The 15278-nt window shown below is 38.3% G+C and overlaps 1 protein-coding gene across 2 annotated transcripts; it reads right to left on the bottom strand.

The window, feature by feature from the left end:
* Positions 1-3856: 3856 nt before the first annotated feature.
* LOC140229080 (uncharacterized) lies at positions 3857-12397 on the bottom strand. 2 transcript variants are annotated; one of them, XM_072309342.1, is made up of 7 exons: positions 12277-12397; positions 10503-11161; positions 8248-8468; positions 7036-7146; positions 6254-6380; positions 5609-5717; positions 3857-4952 (listed from the first exon to the last, which is right to left on the bottom strand). In XM_072309342.1, exons 2-7 carry the CDS (start codon positions 10695-10697, stop codon positions 4813-4815), a joined length of 903 nt encoding a protein of 300 aa, XP_072165443.1. In that variant the 5' UTR covers positions 10698-11161; positions 12277-12397; the 3' UTR covers positions 3857-4812. The 2 variants fall into 2 exon arrangements, with proteins under 2 accessions (XP_072165443.1, XP_072165442.1); XM_072309341.1 differs by having other exon boundaries at positions 10503-10668; positions 12277-12386.
* Between the last annotated feature and the right edge of the window lie 2881 nt (positions 12398-15278).

Consider the following 15278-nt stretch of genomic DNA (forward strand, 5'->3'; position numbering starts at 1 on the left):
GAAATTTTTGAGGCCGTAGAGAAAGATTGCGTCGATAGAGAGAGACAACATTTTATGTATATTGGTATAAATCTTTAATCCTGGTCAGTAGTACCAGAATATATGTAGCAGTATTTCTTTCCGTTACCTTGAAAAACTCGGAAGAGCAACGCAAATGCAGTGTGATCATTTTTGTCTCTTTTTCACTCGTGCAGGAAATCTGTAAACATTCATTTCATTTGTACTCAACTGATGTATCTTCGAAAATAGGTAGATTTCTCCTTATACAGCAGGGGGTGAAAAGTGATTGTGCTTGATATATCTGCTTCAACAGATTTATATTCTTTCTTTACCAAAATAAAAAGAAGTATATGTGAAAGCAAGACACACAGAATTAATATGGAAAACTGAATGCATTGACAAATATTGTGTTGTAGTAAAAACTGATGTATACATGTGCAGCACAGAAAGGATTAATATATTAATTTGTAGAAAACACATATCTTAGCAGTACATTTATGTTATGTAATGAAATCACTCGTTCTTGTGCTTGCAGTTGTCAGTATGAAAAATTTCTTTCCCCCCCTGTGGTAAAATTTTTATTTGTAGCAATGTTCGTCTCTCCAGACTTTGAAGGTCTGAATAGATACTGTGTAATCCAAGTTTAGATAGCTTTATTATTTGCCAATTAGCACAATGGACAGTTATGTATTTATGTGGCACATTTTACCGATAGTCCTGTTGCTTCTCCCGATTCATTCTGTGCATCAGGAAAAATTTTTACGAAGCCATGGAGTTAGTTGGATGGGAGATGTCGAGTAAAACTATGGACTGATGTGAAATGGATTTCAATTTGTAGACTCTGTCCTGTATAGGGGATCCAACTTGGGATGAAAAATAATAGTATTAGGTATATGTTTGTCTTTGATGACGTTCATATTTTACTGTGAACTTCCACTGGCTTTGTTTTTCTTTTCATTTTCTTTTTTTACACTGAAAGAGGAAGCAAAAGTTGTGTGGCTCTGCGAACTGGGAGCAATGTTTTGCTTCCCAAAAATTTAGTAGCAAGGGAGAGCCCAGTTTTTCCTTACAAGTGAATCAAATTCAAAGTTGATCGTCCTTTCTGCCGAAAATTTTGTCCAAGATGTGTAAAGGATAAGCAGAACTTGATTGTTTTCAAAATCTTGGAAGGACGAAAAAAGTGGAAGTATTATACGTGGTTGAACTCACTGTGTAATCAATATCTGTACGAATATACAATTGTACTCTCTGTCTTGTCTCTATCACTTTCTCTCTTTCCATGGGACTTATGTTTCATTGCCACTAGAGTAGCTACCTGTGCCATTTTTAATCCTCGACTGGGGGCGGCTTATGTTTGCTGTATGTGTCTCTATTTCTCTCTATCTCTCTAATATTCTCTCCTAGTGCTGTATCTTTACAATGTTTCTAATGATCGTAATGAATTGAATAAAAATCTATGAAATGATAATATGAATTACTGTGTAACTGTCCTTTTCTGTTTGTCAATGTATATATATATATATATATATATATATATATATACATTGTAATATATATATATACACACACATACACACACATATCTATTGATCTACCTATATATAGATTTGAGATACTGTAGTACATTGTATTGCACTATGCGTGAACATGTGACAGGTGAATGCACTTTATACAAGGTTGAATGACTACAATGTCTCACATGCACAGCACAAACATGTACATGTGTGTATGTATTTATGTGTGCTTGTGTGTGTGTTTGTATGTTTTTGCTACGAGTGCAGTTTCTTGTAGCACAGTAGCATTTGCAGTCAAGGAATGGAGGCATTTATAAGATGGTGTTAAGAAGAAAGATCAGAAATACAATGTACTGTACTTTTGTTTGTGTATGAGCCTTACAGAGCCCTCTGTTATACAGAGTTAACATTTTAGTGAGCTGCAAAGGCGGTCATGTTCTTGGACATGGTGGCAATAGTTTGTTGTCTCTTTTTCTGTCTGCAAAATAACTAAATCAGTTATGAACAGATTTGGATGAAATCGTCGGGATGGTACAGTTTCGGTTTAGATGGGGCTGCAGGTTTCCAACTTTTGTCTGTGTGTTTGTGAGATTATGAGAAACCTCTTATGAATTATGAAAGTATATGTAATTCTTTAATTACATATCATATTTCACTCATCTGCACATCAAATCATTCCTCTCTCTGACCCTGCAAATGTGGATAAACACAGACACACATACAGACAGATAGACAGACACACACATCCTTAGGCAATGCATTACATATTGCTCCAGCAGATGCCAAAATTGATGTTCATACATAATTACCACTCTCTAGCTATAAGATTAAAGTTACATTGCCATTTTAATTCAAATGCACTTTCTCTTCAATACACAAGGGAAATATTAGAGCTTCACACATTTCCATTCTCACAAGAGTGAGAAATGGAAAGAAAAAGAAGAATTCTTCTCCTTTCCACCTTTTGCATCTGATAATTGGACATTAACTCTTTATGTGCCATGGTGTAAACCCCCTGTGTGCCACATTATTCTGAGACAGCAACGACGTCATACTTTTCATATCTTACAGATTTTTGTTATCTTGGAAATGTAATGAAGAAAGTTGTAGAGAAAAAGCCAAGCTTTGCTTTGATGTATATTGTATGACACAAATCTGTAACTGTTTTTTTTTTTTTTTTTTAAATAACCAGTAGCTACATTATTGTAAAAGCATGACTTTTGCACACAAAACAGTGACAGAAACTTAGAATTTTCTTGCAAATCCAATAGGGAACACCGCTTGATAGTCAATCACCACATAAAATACATGCTACACGTGACAGTAATGGAATCGCGAGAAACGCCTTTGTTGTACTGCGGCATTTGGCTATCTATCAATCGGTTTGCGTGGGTTTGTGCATTTGAGCAGAATATGCGAACTTGGTATGCTGTCAACTGAGTCGGGCATGTGAACGTGGCACATAAAGAGTTAACTACATCACTGCTAGCAGCACTGAATAATTGTACATTTTTGATTCCGAGTCAGAAAAGTCTAATTCTCTGTTATTTGCATGAAAAGTTTGTGACCTGTGTGTTCATGAATATGCATTGGCATTCTTCAGCCCTGTTTAAGAAAGAAAAAGTACATGACAAAAAGTACTTATTCTTTGCAGTATTTACTACCCGGTACTCAATTTACAGCACTGTGGCACATTTTCTTGCTAATAATAATCCTGTTATAGCACCCTTTAGTTCTCAAGATTATGAGTTTTTGCTCTACATGCCTGTAAATTAATTACTATTTCATTCTTCTCCAATTAGTATCTCAAAAGGCATTATTCTACATTAATCACATTTTCTTCAAAAGATTGGTACAAGGTGTAAGATTCAGGAAGAATCTTAGAGAGGTCAGATGTTTAAGAGCAAGATTAAAGTCTAAAATGTCACTGTTTGCTTTAAAGATAATATGAAGTTTTGGTACCTCAAAAGTTTCCCTGAGTTTCCTTGTCTTAGTTTGTGTTTCAGGTTAAAGTACCTTTCATATAACTAACACTGTGAGACTTACTCGCCCCAAAGTGCTCTCATGTCTTAGTAATCATGCAATAATGTTTTGTACCAGAGCAGAGCGGGCTCTGAAAAATTCGAACGAGCCGTTAGTTTGACTCGACGCGGTACCGCGAGAATCAATATACATGTATTGTACGAAACCATTATTGCATGATTACTAAGACATGAGAGCACTTTGGGGTGAGTAAGTCTCACAGTGTTAGTTATATGAAAGGTACTTTAACCTGAAACACAAACTAAGACAAGGAAACTCAGGGAAACTTTTGAGGCACCAAAACTTTATATTATCTTTAATAATTACTCATAAATGATTGTAGTTTCATGAGTCAATTCACCAACAAGATTTTCTCTGTAAATTTGGTATGTCTATTGCTGAAGGGAAAGGATTAGGTTCAGATTCTAACATGTCACTTTACAAAACAAAATCCTGAGATATGTAACATTATGTCTGCTAACTCAATACATAGTTAAGGTTTGATAGAGCACTAACCTGGTAACTCATTATATTTTGGCAAAAAACTGGTACAATGTCAAAGCCCTGGGCAAAAGTCTATAACTTTACAGTTCACAGACTGAAAAACACTGGCTTTACCTCAAGAAATAGGTACAAGTGTACTATATAAGGAAATATTTTAATGTGGAAATTCCCTGAATTGCAGTTTCAGGCACAACTACATACAGATGTTGGGGGGGGGGGGAGGGGAGGGACTCTATTTTTTTTTTTTTTTTTATTCTATCCTCGTGCAATGCACAGATAATGGAAGTAACTATGTTTTACTTTGTGCTTTTAATGCTGTAGCATTTGATACTATAAAAATTAACATCTGCAGGGCATAGATCAAATGTACGGAAAAAATACCCGGGTTAGATCTGTACGGTACATGCACACATCAAGCCACCTGGATCACACAGCATGATTGCAAAGGAGTATCAATGAGTTCACTATGATGTCACCTGTCCTGACGCATTTACTAGTCTATTCCTCACTTTTCAGTCCTCGTGCAAACGTTGGAGGCTACGGCACAGATGCAAAGAGGATCTGGCGACAGCAGAGTTGAGTTGCCTGTCTGCCTTCCTCCTCCTCCTCTTCATCCTCCATATCTTTACGGCCCTAACACTCCACGAGAATAAGTGTCTTTGCATGGTGGACCAACGCTTCCACCGAATTTCGCTGGCAAGAGAAGACCGAGTTCATTGCGAGGGGGATTTCCCATTCACTATTAAAGGTCCCTGCCTCTTCTCTCCCATCGTCATTGCAAAAAGTCGGCCACCTCGTCGAGCTCGCGCTGCCGTGCCTGCTGGTGGGCCCACCGCTCCTCCGCGACCTTGGGCGTAATCTTCCACATGTCATGGTAGATTCTCTTGCCGCAGGATGGACACTTCTTGCCTCCTGCACAGTTGTTTTTGAAAGTTGATGAAAAAGAGGCAATGCGAGTATTGAACCAACGACAGATATTCACAATCGAAGCATTTTTCTAGCATCACAGCAAGCCAATGGGACAGGGTTTCAATGACAAAAAACTTCAAGATTGCAAGAACGCGATTAGAATGTTATGCGGTTCATTTAGTGAAACAAGATATGACTTTACATTAAATCAACACTGTATTGATCAATATAATCTAATATCAAGATGAATTTTTATCCATGTGAGTTACAGCTGTCTGATGACAAGGAAGATACTTTGAAAGTAAAACGTTCAACAGTGTACTGTCCCATCCCACCACAAGAACAGAAAGGCACATAACATATTTTGGTACTTATTTTCTTGATTAAATCCCTTCTAAAACAAGTGTTCTGAAAACAGAAATTATGGTCTAAGAAATCTGTACATCTCTCTGCCGTCAAACCCCTCCAAATTCACATTGAACCTGGTCTATCTGCTTTCGTATGAGACAAAGACAATCATCTTCCCAATTTCCCAAAATAGCCTTTATGAGACAAACGCAACTTTCACTGCGCTATAAAAGCTTTTCAAGCTTCCTGTATATACATGTAGTCAAAGGGACAGGCCATAGTTCCTGTGTCTCACGCAGTAATTTCCTCACCTGTAAATGGCGGCGTTTTGAAGAACTCGTCCAGACAGCCTTTGTGGAATATGTGACCACAGTAGACCCACACCACAAACCGCTCACTTGAGCTGTCATTCACGGTGTGCTGAGCAGAAGGAGAAGTAAAAATTAGTGGATTATAAAATAATACATACAGTGAGGAGGAACAATTACCACTTCACCCCCGAAATCAGCAAATAGTGCCTTTTCTTTACTCAAACAATACAACAAATAATATTATCACTTTACAAAACAGTGTATCATAGGGATATGAAATATCAAACTTTTCACAAAAGTGATAAAGCTAAATCACGTTGAAATTAATGAATGATTTCCGCAATTACTCCTAATTCACATGTACAACTGTAACATATGATTACTGACAATAACAGAACTATTATTCATTCCAGATATCTTTTCAACTTTTAGCTGTTGTATTCAAATTGTTTAGTTCTCTAGAGTTATCACAACATGGAGGATGGGGGGTGGGGGTTGGGGAGCAAATGTAATGTAATCTTTTCCTATTCGTAACTCACATAAGACATGCAACTGATATGTTTCCATGATTCTTTTCCTTTGATACGTCAAAAAGTCAAATCTGACTTGAAGCAAAGCTTCCGCCATCTACATCTATCAACCAACCTCTGGTTTGGGGGTGAACGCTCTCTCTTTGCAAATGGGGCAGCACTCCGTGGGATATCTCCGCAGGCAGTCGATCAGGTATTGCGCAACTGGTTTGAGAGAGGGCTTTGGCTCGAATGGAGGATCCCTGTGAATGTGAGATTGAGATGACTTACATTAATATACACTTCACCACATGAAATTTACTTGTACATGCTGAGGAATTCCCAATCCACACCTTCAAAATGTTTGCAAGACAGCATGCTCTGATAAATCCACCAAAAATGCTCAGTGATGATTTTTGTTTGATGGGGGGGGGGGGGAATAAGGGTAGAACTATTCATCATCTAAATCTTTATGAACAAATAAGGAAACACCATTAAATGTGTTTGATTTGTTACTTGAATTTGAAACTTGTCAGTAATTGAAGTGTGTTCCAGATGGGTTCTGTGGAGGATGTAAATTCATTTTCATTACCCAAATCAGCCGGAACACTCTCACATCATTCAAGTACATATCATGGAGCACTGCACACACACACACACACACACAAATAACAACACCAACAAACAGTATAATTATACAAGGCAGATCATTAAAAAATACGCAACAAAAACTCATGTAACTGATATGATTGGCAATGAATGGGATGGATGTGATTCAAACTACATTACACATATCCCTACTTCAAGTATCACGAAATGGACACATTGGTGAATGACTGTACACTGTGACTACTTCATACTACTACTACTACTACATATGAAGCCGGAGCCAACAGCTGGTGATGCATTTAAACTCACTTTGACTTCTTCTTCAGGGGTGGCTGCACACACTGCCTGGCAGTCTCCTCCGCCTGAGCTACAAACATCTTGGTGAATAGCTCTGGAAAGTTACCCTCTACACTTTCAACTCTAAAAAATATAATGAAAACAACAACAACAAAAATAATAGCAAATATATCATAAGCAAAGTCACAACAAAGAATCATGTAAAGTGTAATAGCTGTGTAAGTTTTTGTATGCCTTCATTTTATAGAAGGCAATGAATCCAATGCTTGGACAATATCAAGCTTATCAAACCCGTTGAGGACTAGTCCTGTTGTTGTCCTGAGTTGTAGCGAAATCAGTCTGTCCTTAATGGGATAAGAACCCCTCTTCAGTTTTTAATGAGAAATGTCAAACAGGTTACAACAAGATTTCCTCAGAATGTTTGACAATGTAAAACTTCTGTGTTAAACAAAGTTACACAAAGTTGCTTGATGCCAGGGATGCTAAAAATTACCAAGTTACCATATTCTTGCAACATATTCTTATTCATAGCAAGTGTAGTATCCTAATGATACCAGGGCACCATAAAGGAAGCCATACAGAGACATATTGTGATGTTAGATAATCTCATTAGACCATAAATTTTCAATAATTTCTGTACGGTCAGTTTAGTATACCGAGAATGATACTTTATAAATTTTCAAGTTCCCCCTAACAGATACTTCATTTTTTTCAAGTGGTCTATGGCTTTGCATAGAAGTGTGATGAGAAAATTTGACATGACAATTCTATAACAGACAGCATTATCAGAGCTTAACACGAACCTTTTTTTTTTCCCTCTCTCTCTCTCTCTCTCTGGTGGCACAATTAGGCCACTAAAATATTTGCATTTGATATTCTTCTGGCCTGAAATAAATGAAAATATAAGAATTCATTTTTTTTTTTATTTTTAGCAGTCCAATTGGGCCATCAAAGAATATCCGACATTACTTTCTAGTGGCCCTGGGCCACTGCAAATGTCGAGCCCAGCCAACAATATCTCATTGACCTTAATCATTCAATTGTAGACATTGATCAACTTTAGTTCTGAGAATGGCTCAGATGGAAGCCTACCTGGATAGATGAATACTTTCTCTGTTTACAACTACACACACTGTAACAAGCTTTGTCACAAATAGCATTCATCGCATACAGAGCCATAGTAATCTCAATCAAGAGGTTGATAATATCATCCCTTCTCTTTACCTCACTTGCTGCTCAGGGTAGAGATCGGGTACTTTGAGTTTCATCTTCATCGCATATTCCTCTTCCCTGATGGAAACGATGATGACGCCGCTCTTCTGCTTTGTCTTGATTTCATCGTTCCCCGTGATGAGTTCACGCTTGATGAAAGCCAGCTCATCGCTGCACACTGTGAAGGGGTTGTCTGCCAAAAACCGCTCCACAAACTTCACTATGTGCAGGACCTAATGACAGAAGAAATGATTGATGACCAAACAATTACGTGAATGGATATCAGCAAACGTCCGTAAATTGATTCTGATGGTGTACGTTCAGTTTTTAATAGGTAATTTCAAGTAATATCAGACGGCAGAAACCCTCCTTCAAAATCACAGATGGTGGCGCTACAGTGAAATCAGCTCCTCATGGTGTAATATGAAGACTCATGTGTACAAAATTACAGAACATTTAGTTTATAATCATGTTGCATCATTTCTCATGAACACATTGTCAGTCTACAGCCCAGTGGGAGAGCCCTTCAGCATGTGGTGTGGCACCAAAGTAGAAATTCAGAGAAAATTTCTGTTTCTAAGTATCAAACTGGTATAACATTCGCTGTCATTTTGAAATATTTTATTCTGATTTAAACAAGAGACCCGCGGGTCTAGCGCTCACCTGAGTATCGCAAGTTCACCTTTCACACAGTCACTAATCTAAATTATTCACAGCTCTACTAAAATTTGACCAGGCATTCTCAAGTAGAAGATGAAAATGTACAATAAGGGCCCAAATTTTTTAAGATTCCTTAATTTGGGGGGATTGGGGCCCCCTGGGGCCCTCTGGGTGGGGCATGGTGCCCATTTTGATAAATTGAGATCCTGACCCCCTAGGGATGCTACCTGCCAAGTTTGATGAAAATCCATCATGAGGTTTTCAGGAAGAAGATGAAAATGTACAATTCAGGTCCCCATTTGGACCTTCCCAACCCCCCCCCCCCCCCCCTGCCCCCAAGAGGGGCACCCCTGCATCTGCTATGAACAAACTACAGTCATTAATGTACTCACTCATAGTATTATCTTAGCTATATAACTTCTGATTCTAGAGAAGATTTTTAAAGATTCCTTCATTTTGGGGGGGGGGGTTTGGCCCCCCCCCCCCCCTGGGGCCCCTGGGTGGGGCATGGTGCCCATTTTAACAAATTGAGATCCTAACCCCCTAGAGATGCTACCTGCCAAGTTTGGTGAAAATTGGTCATGGGGTTCTCAAGAAGAAGATGAAAATGTACAATTTAGGCCCCATTAGGACCCCTCCCCACCCCCCTCCCCTGGGTCCCAAGGGGGGGGGGGGGGCACCTCTGATTCTGCCATGAACAAACTTGAAACTACAGTCATCAATGTACTAATTCATAGTATTAACTTAGCTCTATCACTTCTGGTTCTAGAGAAGAAGATTTTTACAGATTCCTTAATTTTGGGGGGTTTGGGCCCCGATGGGGGCCCCCTAGGTGGGGTATGGTGCCCATTTTAACAAATTGAATTCCTAACCCCCTAGGGATGCTACCTGCTAAGTTTGATGAAAATCGGTCTTGGGGTTTTCAAGAAGAAGATGAAAATGTAAAAAGTTTACGGACGACGGACGCCGGACGCCGCACGACGCACGACGGACGCCGGACGAAGGGCGATCGCAATAGCTCACTTGAGCCTTTGGCTCAGGTGAGCTAAAAAGAGATAGAGACCAAAAAAGTACATATATATACATATTATTTCTGAGTGAAATTTTGTCAAAATAAAATGTACTTGATAAGAACTACCATCTCTGATATATCTAATAGCTTTTCAGTAAATATTGACTTTAAGTCCAAAGGTCATGGCAAACAAATCAAAGAACTTCACAATTGCATTCATACAACAAGAGAGGAAAAAGAGGAAGAAAGAAAGAAAAATACAATACAAAATTGAGAATTAAAAAAAAAAAAATCCCTGGCACTAAATACAGTGGCGGATCCAGAGGGGTTCCACCAGGCGCGCCCCCTCTTTATTTATTTTTTTTTAAACAAAAGAAATAAAGGGAAAAAATGGGGGGCGTTCACCCTCCTTTGATTTCGTAAAGGCGCCTCCCCTTTACGGAATTCCTGGATCCGCCCCTGAAATATGTGTCAAAATACTGATAGTTCCATTTCATATTCTTCATTGTATAATAAGATGCAATAAAGGTATCAACAGACAAATTATGCATGAGTGGAAAATGAAACATGACAGGAAAATTTCACAGAAGCTCACCTGTGGTTTGCCTAATAGTTTTTTTGCTTCCCCATCGCATATCTTCGTAAGGCCATCTGTCAGTTTTTCCGGCAGTGTTTTACTCTTGATCTCGATGATGATGGGCTGGTCTGGGTAGCCATCTTGAAACTGCATGCATACAGCAAGAGCTTTGTACCGAGTCTTCCTGTGGGAAATGTAAAGCAGATTTTCCATTACACGCCAGCTAGAAGTGGGAAATACACTTAAATGTACATATAATTTGACAAGTCATATCTTGTGTATGATGATACGGCAAGTTGGTGTTCTTCGACACTCACCACCGAGAAGCCATTGCGGATAAATCTTGCCATGATAACAGAACTTAACCAACAATATGAAAACAGTTTTCAGAGTTTGCAAATGGGTTCTGGTAAACCTCCATAAATGGCTAACTTGTACTCTCACCTTAGTTGTGCCCCAAAATACCATATCCTTTCACATGCAACTGATGACCAGCATAATCCCACCTTTGTGTGTGTTAGTTTACGTAGAAAATGTAATAACTTGCCAAGATCTGCCGTATAGTTAAAAAGAAAAAAAATCTTGCTCAGCTTTGAATTCAGGCAACTGTACATCTGTTGTGAGAACTTTCAGCTGCATGTGATACTGCTTCATCGAGACAGTATCTGAACCTTCAACTGTATAGAAGAGAACAATTTGGAGATCATATTGTCACATTTCCCACTGGGTACACATACAATGTGGGATGATGACAGCTTTCAAGATCCTAACTAGAGCATGAGCGTGGCAGACAGCACCTTTAAAACATGCCTATTTTACCAAATCAAAGTACATAGAAGACAATTCAAAGTACACAGAAGACAATTCAATACAATCAATACTGAATTACGCAGTCATATTCCTAAATTTCTTAAATTCACTTGGCATGACCACTCTCATATGTGTTTTATTGATTTGACCCAATGTACATACATGTATATCAAGTTTCACTGTTGGTTTGTTTGCTTTTTTCTCTTTACATTGACGTTTACCCTACCGCCACAGTCAAGATTAAAATTAGATTTAATGTACGCTGTCATATTTGAGTTTTTTTAATTGCCTCATCATCTTGACATCCTCATGAAATCCTGGAATAATCAAAATATTCTTGAACTTTGACCATGAAGTCTGACACCAGAGCACCCCCCACCAACCCCCCCCCCCAAAAAAAAAAAAAAAAAAATCACATCAGGACAGTGCCTAGGGCAGTGAGTGCAATCAAATGGCTGGAGTTCCAGTGCTGTAAGTTCAGCTGATCAATGTTGTGTTGAATCATGCCTTCCCCTCGCGTAGGAGCGTTAGAGGCAAGAACATTTGACCTTCAGATAAGGCATCAAGAGTGAGACACAGTGTGCCATTTGGGGGGGGGGGGAAGGGAGTATCAAGTGCTATATAAGTGTTGTTAATAATAATAATAATAATAATAATGATGATGATGATGATGATAATAATAATAATAATAATGATGATGATAATAATAATGACGATAATAATAATAATAATAATGATAATGATGATGATAATAATAATGATAATAATAACAACAATTATTATCATTATTATTAGTATAACTATTATTGTCATCATTATTATGTGATTTTAACTGAAGACAAAGGTGAAATGTCTTTGGTGCATTTTATATCTTCTTCTTTTTCTGTAATCTTCAAAGGACTATGCAGCCTATCCAGAGATAGGCTGCATATGAGATGATAAGATGATCTTTCCTTACACTATGAATATTATTTATGCTTACACTATGCTAATTCTGACAGCTGCCGGATGACAGGCAATTATTTCTGACCCAGGAACCTCATCAATACACCGATTCTTCACGTCTTCCAACTCTTTGAGAATTGTGGCCATCGCGGATGCCTGCAACCAAAACAAGGCAAACAAACAAAAAACAAAACAGGAGGCATAAAAACTTAAATGTTCACATGTTATCACTGCATTATGCAGTCAATTCTGCACTTTTTTTTTTTTCACAGCTGAACACTTGCAAGCAACTGATGATAAGCACTTGAACTACTGCCTAGTTATATAAGACAAACTGTTGTGGATGCAACTGTTCACACAATGATGATTTGAACGCTTTATAGATAACGTCATTTAATATAAAATTTTACAGCTACAGTGTGCAAAAAATAGCAGTGGGAATGCTACTGCTAACCATCCATCTACAGAGACAGTCAGTGACCATGATGGCTGCGCGGTTAAAACCCTGGCTCTACCAATGTAGCTAGAACAATATATTATGAAATATGACGTAGTAATTCAATCAACGCAAACAAATTAATCACAATCTGCATTTTAGTAAGAATGTGAGTAACCAGCAGGTGGAGGTAACTGTAAGACTCGAAAAACTGTAAATTCCCCCCCCCCAAAAAAAAACAAAAACCCAAAACAACAACAACAAACAAACCCAAAACAAACAAACAAACAAACAAGGAAACTTTCATTTCACATTCCTACCTTTAGTTTTACTATCCAACTTATGAAAAATGACCATACGATGAGAAGGAAGCTGTTGTAATTTAGCGTTGATCCTTGATCCTCCTTGTTGGCCTTCTGTCTGACTCCACTTGCTTGCTGACCGAGGTGACGTGATGATGAGGGGAGGCCTGGTCCGGTGCAGTGGGGGAAGTGACGGGTAAATCAGCATGAATACACCACCATGCACCACCGGTACGGTAGCGGTAGGCACCCTACACTCTCCTGTAGTAAGTTGTACTGCTCACAACGTTGCGACTCTGTATCAAGTTCAGAGTGTTAGAAGCCACTCCACTCTGGATATCCTCTTCTAGGATCACGTCCCACGATCGTCATTAGCTACATGCTGTATTCAGCTGGTATGAAAAGTACAATAATTGGTCTGGAGTCTATGCCAGTTTACACACTGCATGCACCTCTTCTGATCCCCGTGATGGCCCTCCGATCAAATGTCAATCTTTGGAACTGCATGCAGTATACGTACTGTGGTGTGTATCTAGTATGTGCGAAAGACAGCTGTGACTGTGATTCGTCCATCGTTTTAGTCGCCCACAATGATATCGCCCTTATTAGCTTTCTTGATAGGCAAAACCTGATCAATAAGCAATTAGTCTATTCTTCGCCTGATTCATATTATTGGTGTATAATAAACTGAGTGGAATAAATTTATTGCTCTCCTACGTTATAACTCGCTTACTCACTAGATTGATATTGCGTGTATTTTTTTTTAGGTGATCCGAGTATCCTCTCGGATCACCTTCTGTATTGTTAGGTGATCCGAGTATCCTCTCGGATCACCTTCTGTATCTGTACTGATTCTTTGTTCTTCTTTTTAATTAGGTGATCCGAGTATCCTCTCGGATCACCTTCTGTTTCTGTACGGATTCTTTCTTCTTCTTAGGTGATCCGAGTATCCTCTCGGATCACCTTCTGTATCTGTACTGATTCTTTGTTCTTCTTTTTAATCTTCTTTATTTCTGGACAAAATTTGTGCAGAGGTTAGCTCAGAAAGTGCACAGCCTCTCAACGTCAAACTTATACCATATATGTATCATGTCGCAAAGACGACAGCGCAAGTAAAATAATAGTGATCAGTCGACCGTGACGTCACTATGACGTCATTATATGAAAACACATTTTCATTCATATCTCATTATTGGAATGGAATTTTTCAATGAAATTTACGTCACATATATTTCAAGTCAAGCGCATTCTACTCATATTATCAAAATTCACATTTATTATTAAAAAGTGCGCGTACGCGCGCGTTGAAATATTTGTATGCTCAAATCGAGCTCAAATTTTTTTTGCACACGTTTCAGACCATTTGGAGCATTTTTTGAAAAATTGAAAAAATTGGACGGACGCGTACGCGCGCGCACATATACGCACGCACAGCTCATATGCAATAGAAATTTCCCTTTTTTCACACGGATCGGATGTCTGAAATGTCAAGGAATGTTTCTACCAAGTTTCAAGTCAATCCGACTCAATATGACGTCATACGGGCCCGTCAAAGTTGAAATTCCGCGCGCGCGTCAATTGCGATATACAGTGCAACAATGCCAAAAAACCGCCAATTTTAAATCCGATTTTACTCGTCAGGATGGACGGTGACCCCCCATTTTCTTTACATATTTTGAAAGCTGATGAGTTGTACATATCATTTCATGGGTTGGCGATACTGAAAAAATGATTAAAAGATATCAAATTTCTTAATAAAGTAAAAAAAGTATATTTTCAAAATGACGTCATCAAATTTCAAGTTCACTCGAGCGTATCTCACTTATCCTTTGCCAATTTTCACACAAATTTCAGTATGTTGTAGCTTATTAAATGCTTTTTCATTAATATAATAACGGCATTTTGATTGGATGACGGCATCACATCGTAAAAATGGATTCAAAGTAATCTTGTCAAATTTGACCAGTTTACGTGTTATCTCTATGGGAGTGCAGTTTTTCTGGAAATGAAAATTGACATGACTATCTTTATCGAGCACTATCTCACTTATGCTTCGGTGAATTTCTCCCAAATTTTAGTATGTTGTAGCTGAGACTTTGGGCTATCGTTAATGTGCCCTTTGTTTTTTCATACGACGTCGGCATCACGTCAAAAAATTTGGTTGAAATTAAAGCTTATCTTCGATGTATAGAGATATTTCTTCCTTTCTGCAACTTTCTTTGCAATAACTCAAGAAAGACAGCCCCTATCACCCCCATATTTTGCACATGTTTAGTTCTTGTTACGTACATTATTTGATAA

This window comes from Diadema setosum, chromosome 5 (assembly GCF_964275005.1).
Source record: "Diadema setosum chromosome 5, eeDiaSeto1, whole genome shotgun sequence".
NCBI lineage: Eukaryota > Metazoa > Echinodermata > Echinoidea > Diadematoida > Diadematidae > Diadema > Diadema setosum.